Source organism: Cucurbita pepo, chromosome LG08 (genome assembly GCF_002806865.2).
Source record: "Cucurbita pepo subsp. pepo cultivar mu-cu-16 chromosome LG08, ASM280686v2, whole genome shotgun sequence".
NCBI lineage: Eukaryota > Viridiplantae > Streptophyta > Magnoliopsida > Cucurbitales > Cucurbitaceae > Cucurbita > Cucurbita pepo.
Genome location: NC_036645.1, coordinates 5889513 through 5895569, shown reverse-complemented (window position 1 = coordinate 5895569; position 6057 = coordinate 5889513). Strand labels below are relative to the sequence as shown.

Below are 6057 nucleotides of genomic sequence, written 5' to 3'. Positions count from 1 at the left end.
TGCTTAGTTTTAGTACTCTGCCCCGATGTCGATGTCATCTCTACAAAGACATCGAATCTAAGTGTATTCACTAAGATTCATGTATCTTTTCCCATGATATGCTGCATATCTTATAGCTTAGATTTGTTAGTTGCTTAGTTTTAGCTTAGATCCAAATCACTCAGTTCGACCGACTGAGACCCGAAAAGCTGATAAACTATAGCCTTTTGTTTTGATTGAAGCGGACGTGAGCGATTCATTCATTCACATTGCTAATAAAGTACAATACTTTGATTGCTCGTGTTTTATATTCGAGTTCGAATGCCATATTGTTTAGAAATGGTTGTGGGAACAGGTAGTAATCAAGGCACATGGGTATTGTTTGGTTGAAGTCTCCGTATTGAATTGTTTACTCATTTTGTTTAGTTTGGGGGTTTGGAGGCTTCTAAACATCGCCTAATTTTGTATTCCTTTCTTCATTTACTAAATTCTTAAAGCTTTAGGGATCATATTTTATACAATAAACAAACAAACAACTTTATTATTGAAGGGAACATGCCATGTTGGACTGTGACAAAACTTGATCACATTTTCTTCCTTACAATAATATTACAATCATGCTTCCTTAAAGTTTCTTCAATTTTCATGAACCATTTATGATTGAGTTTCTTGGGGGAAGGAACGTGCACCTTGAAGACTTGGTCATTTGACATTGCGAGAGGAGGCTTGAATGTCGGTCGAAAGTGTCAATGGCATTGTAGACGTATGCTACCATGTACCCCCGGGTCCATCAAAAACTAAGATCAGCTTTAATTGGTGTCAAACACGAGCTACGAGAAAAATAAGGCAACATCTTTCACTGCATGAATATGATATATTGAAAAATCGAAATGGGCAGCAAAGAAACTTTGTTGCCCACTACCTGTTGTTGCACGGATGGTAGTTGTACTAGGTGCTAAAGCATGAGTGTTGTGTATCATTGAGCAAAGACGAGTTGTAATTGTATAGCGACGCTCTAAAGCACCCTATGAAAATTAGCCATATAAAAAATAGTGGATAACGTGTTAAAATGCCGAACAAAAACATCATAGTTGAACGTTAATAAAAATAAGATAAAAAAAAAGTGGAAGAGGGAAGAATCCAATGAAAAAAAGGAATGAAAGTGATGGTCAGATTTGAAATAAGAGTTAGAGATGAAAAGAGGAAGAGATGAAGAGGATGAAATTTAGAAGAGGGTGGAGAGAAATGGGAACCATTTATTTTTTGTTGGGTGGGTTTGTGGTCCGCTGGGCCTCACCATTTGTGAGCACAAACTCTTGGCTTATTTCAAAAAGTTCAAAACTTCTGTCCTATGGATTTATTTCAAACAAGATATAAATAAATAAAAGTAGAAATTAAATGATACAAATGACAACTGATGCCTCGGGTGATGTCCCTCTGTGACGATACAACTCCTAAACACTCCTCCGCTTCAATTGGTAACCTAATCTCCAAAGAAAAACAAGGAAAAATGGTGAGTATAAAAATATTCCATAAGCAACTTCCCTGCAACCTTATAAGCTAGCTATCACAAGATTTTCTCTAGCTATCACAAGATTTTCTCTAGGCTCTAAAAAGTTTAGGCCTAGTTCAGCGGTTCAAACTTCTGAGAAAGCCTCAAAGTTCTAAACGGTTCCATCTTATCGGGGCCTCGGGTCGTTACCACCTATATTAAGGGCAACCATCATGAATTTTCTATCTGTGTAGTCCCTAGTCTTCCTTTAGAACGATTTACGGCATCACGACGTTAGTCTTGATCCGTCCCTACGCTCAATAGAAGTACTCACATTGACAACTACCCATGTACTCCCAATTCTCTCTCTGAAACCTATTTACTCAGCCTTGGCCTGTTTCTACACTCAATAGAAGTACTTATCCTAAGTTATCGACTTATGTAGTCCTAGTATATTTCAAAATTGATTTACAGAGTCCCGACATCAACCTTGTTTTTACACTTAGTAAAAATCCTCGTTTTGAGCTAGTCGTCTGTATAGTCCCTAGTCTCTTCCAAGTCCAATTTAACGAGATTACAACATCAGCCTTGTCTCGACCCTACAAGCAATAATAACTCGAGTGGCTACCTTTCTTAATCAAACTTGGATGCCATCGAAGTTTAGGTTTTTAGAGGCATCTAAATGCATCTCACATTTATAGGTTGCTCGAGGTTAACTCCTCAGGGCTAATCCAGTCTTTGGGTGCACTCACGTCTAGAACTCTAATTGTGCTCAAGATTCTAGGTTGCTTAGTCTACTAGAAACGTTCTAACCTAGGTACAGTTTAAGCTCTTGCACCCTAATCTTAGCTTGTTTCGCTCTTGCGTACTTTGTTAGGGAGATACTCATATTGCACATAAAATTTAATCTATTCATTCATACATGTTTAAGATAATCCTATCAAGCATGTAAAGCTTGAAAACCATAAATCATATATTCAAGCAAGTTTAATGTAGAGAAAACATGCCTCTCAATCATCTATAGCATTAGTTAGAATATTCTATCCTTCATTCTAGGAAAGCATTAAAAATAGTCATATAACTTTGAATTCTCATCCTAGAAGCATCCAGTCATTTTTTCTATTAGCATCTCGTTGGATTTGCCCTTCTAAAATCCTAATCGTGCATATTCTAACCATACTAACACCGAGATAAAGCGTACCTTTTTAAACTTGCTTTCTCACTATTGAAGGCTTCAAAATTCACTAGTAAGTTCTAAATCAAGAAGTAAGGTCAACATTAAAATCGAAATGAAAAACAAGATAAGCAAACAAAAGTCAAACGGCAAAGAAAAGACCACTCACATGCAAGTCACACACCATACATATGCACAAGTAAGCTCTTACATGCATTTTCACATGCGCGTCTCACATGGAAAAAGATCGCAGATCGCAAATCGATCACCGATTTGATTGATCGCTTTAAGTCGAACACACTTTTACACTTCGGCATTCGACACGTATCAACCACCTAGGGCAAACGTGTCCCCTACCATTCCACACGTGTCCCTATTTAATGGAATTTCTAGATTTCCTGTGAGTTTTCTAATTTTTTTTCCTAATTATTTACATTTTTACTTGTTCATAACTCATAACTCATAACTAAAGTCCTTCACTAATGTTGTAGAACTCCAATCCTGCTTTGGATAAATAATCTTTTTGTAAGTTCTTGTCAGAATCAACTATGCTTAAAAGTAGACAAAGATACTTATGATGTACCATTGTTAATCCGATCCCGCCCGAATCTCTTCTGAATTTCTTGAAGGAACTTGTGAAGATTCATTCATAGGTCAGTACTTCAAAAACTCAGGCCCTAACTCATAAGTTAACTCGAACGAAAGTGATCGATAAGGCAACAGAACCGCACCAAACCCTATAGATCTCGAATATAAGTGAGAGTGCTGATGGATTAATGAATTAAGTTCACAAAAGTAAATGTAGACTCACATGATGGGATGAAGAACGCAGAAGAGAAGAGGCACCAACATGATGGAAACTTTGACTATGTAAAGCGGCTTATATCTTAGATTCCATCAACAAATGAGGGGGGAAACTCCGTTGAAATCAGCTACATGGGAATTTTCAAAACAGCTCGACAATGTTCGCAAACATCCATGAAACAGAGACCACAGCAAAAGGCGATGAGAACTCCATATTCAACTCTAAAAGCTACAGAGCTTTTTCTTCAAGTTTTAGACCAAACTACTCAACTGTAACATGCTTCACAGCCTTCCTCTCTTCTTCCTTCACCTTCGGCACGCTCAATTTCAGAACACCATTTTTCATTTCTGCTTTGATCGAATCCAGCTGGTAGAGGTTGTCGGGCAAATCCAGTCGGCTTGAGAATCGTCGCCGGTCTGCCTCGTCTTCGGATTCCTTTGCAGCTTCGCCTTTGATTATCAGAGTGTTCTGCTCTACGCTCACCTTCACATCTTCTTTGCTCAGTCCAGGCATGTCCATTCGCAAGTACAGAGCGTCGTCGTCTTCTCTTACGTCCCAGCCCCTCCTTGATCCTGCTCCAACTCCTCGTGAAGCTGCCAGAATTGGATCCTCCATGAACTGGTCCATCAGATTCATGACCTGACTCAGGCTCCGGTTCGGCGAAAAATGATCGAACACATCTGTCACATGGAAATTGAAGTGTATTCAGGTAGTGATCGATCCACCATCAGCAATCTTACGAACTTAAAGTTTATTGACAATATTGTCCAAATGTGTGAACAGATAAAGATTCGTGCGGAACAAGCAAACAAGAATTGGAGTGCAACGAATGGACTTTCTCGTTCAAACACGACTAATTTCACATGGTTTTATGCGGATATTTCTCAATCAATAAGCGAGTAGGAGTTCTTGTTGAAACACAACTTCCGATGATTAAATGGCAACAACAGCGATATCCAACACTAGCAAACAAGCAAAGTTTCCACTAAAAGAACAACAGTAACCACTCTCAGATGATTCCATGCCGTGATTTGTCAGCATGATCAAAACTAGACAAGCAAACAAAATCTCTGATCAAAACTAGACAAGCAAACAAAATCTCTGGCTAACAAAACCGATCAGGGCGATTCAATAATGCGCGTCATATAAATTCAACATTCAATACCACCAGTCGTTGCGCAGATCCATTTCAACAAATCAAAACAAAATTACAAAGAAAGAAACAACTAATCACATGGCAACCTAGTTCAAAATTCCAGAACAATCAATCAATAAATCAAAGGAACGAAGAAAACAACTACCTGCGAAACCAGGGAAGCGATCACGATAACGAGAGAGAGAACCGTGTTGGATGATGGGAGTCCCACATCGGCTAATTTAGGGAATGATCATGGGTTTATAAGTGAGGAATACTAACTCCATTGGTATGAGGCCTTTTGGGGAAACCCAAAGCAAAGCCATGAGAGCTTATGCTCAAAGTGGACAATATCATACCATTGTGGAGAGTCGTGTTCGTCTAACAAACCGCTCCGGCGGCTGTCCAAATCGACGGAGCGGTCTTCGTCGTCGTAACTAGCAATCTGAGCATTAGTGTTGAAAAAACGACCGACAGAAGGAAGGACAGAGGCGGAACGAACAGGACTGAAGAGCTTAGCGGCGGAGGAAGCAGACAGCCTTCGGAGAGCAATTGAAGAAGCCATTGACGGAGATTATAAGAATGCTTAAACTGCGGAGAGCTAAGAGAGCACTTAGATCAAATCATCCAAGAATCTGAGGTTAAGGAGAAGAGGAATTGGGGTTTTATTGAAGCAGAAGAAGCGTCGAGAAGGGGAAAGAAGGTTCTAGTAATGGAGGTTCTTGCAAAAGGCGGGGTTTCTGGAATCTTGCCGTCTTTCCCCTAAATTTTTGAAAAATTCATATTTATACCTTTTAATTTAAAATTTTATTCCAAAAAATAAAAATAAAAACTTTTGAATTATTTACTAAACTATATAACTATGTAAAAGAATTACCATAATATTACCATCAACATATCATAAAATTTACCTACTATATTCTAAACACATTAATGGTCAATTATCACGTCAATTTATATAAATGGTATTATAAATAATGTCACATATGACTTCCAATTTTTAGACGTTATTATGTATGATTAATATACATACTTACATATGTGAATTTCATTTCCGCTATTACCTTCTTTTGTTTATGTGTTCTCATACATAGGAATACCTCTGTTAGCCCATTTTTGTAGCCAATTTTTTTTTTTTTCTTTTTTGTCACTTTGGGTCCTGGGACTTACTTCCTAGCCCTAATGAGAATAGTGACTCGTGTTATAGGTTGTTCGAGAACCAAAAAGTTGTCATGAGTAAATTTGTTTAGGAGACCGTCAGTTACTGATGCAATTAGATATGTAGCTTATTGAATCAGTTGCAACATGGATGATAATACATCCTCTAAATCATAGGATCGAGGATATAGATATTACAGACCCTTTTATGCATAGGTAGATCTATTTATTAATTAAATGAATATTAAAATTGTTAAAACGACCCTACTTTTAAATACATAGCTTGGTCGTTTTTACATTTACACTTTGAATTT

The 6057-nt window shown here is 37.9% G+C and overlaps 1 protein-coding gene across 5 annotated transcripts; it reads right to left on the bottom strand.

Annotated features, from left to right (window-relative positions):
- Nucleotides 1–522: 522 nt before the first annotated feature.
- On the bottom strand, nucleotides 523–5330 carry LOC111799721 (small heat shock protein, chloroplastic-like). Of its 5 annotated transcripts, XR_002815879.1 has the most exons (5): nucleotides 4978–5330; nucleotides 4752–4795; nucleotides 3457–4130; nucleotides 902–1004; nucleotides 523–809 (listed from the first exon to the last, which is right to left on the bottom strand). XR_002815879.1 is itself a non-coding variant. In XM_023683171.1 (3 exons), the coding sequence occupies exons 1-3, from the start codon at nucleotides 5148–5150 to the stop codon at nucleotides 3712–3714; spliced, it is 636 nt and encodes a 211-aa protein (XP_023538939.1). In that variant the 5' UTR covers nucleotides 5151–5330; the 3' UTR covers nucleotides 3386–3711. The 5 variants fall into 5 exon arrangements, 2 of the variants coding, with proteins under 2 accessions (XP_023538939.1, XP_023538938.1); XR_002815881.1 differs by lacking the exons at nucleotides 523–809; nucleotides 902–1004 and adding an exon at nucleotides 1204–1328; XR_002815880.1 differs by lacking the exons at nucleotides 523–809; nucleotides 902–1004 and adding an exon at nucleotides 1410–1462.
- Nucleotides 5331–6057: the final 727 nt, after the last annotated feature.

Excerpts from the sequence above, each read along its gene's own strand:
- LOC111799721 (XM_023683171.1), bottom strand. The coding sequence starts at position 5,150 with ATGGCTTCTTCAATTGCTCTCCGAAGGCTGTCTGCTTCCTCCGCCGCT. Across the intron at positions 4,791-4,972 it reads GGACAGCCGCCGGAGCGGTT|CTCTCTCTCGTTATCGTGAT; the intron begins TGTTAGACGAAC and ends TCCAACACGGTT. Across the intron at positions 4,131-4,751 it reads TCGCTTCCCTGGTTTCGCAG|ATGTGTTCGATCATTTTTCG; the intron begins GTAGTTGTTTTC and ends TCCATGTGACAG.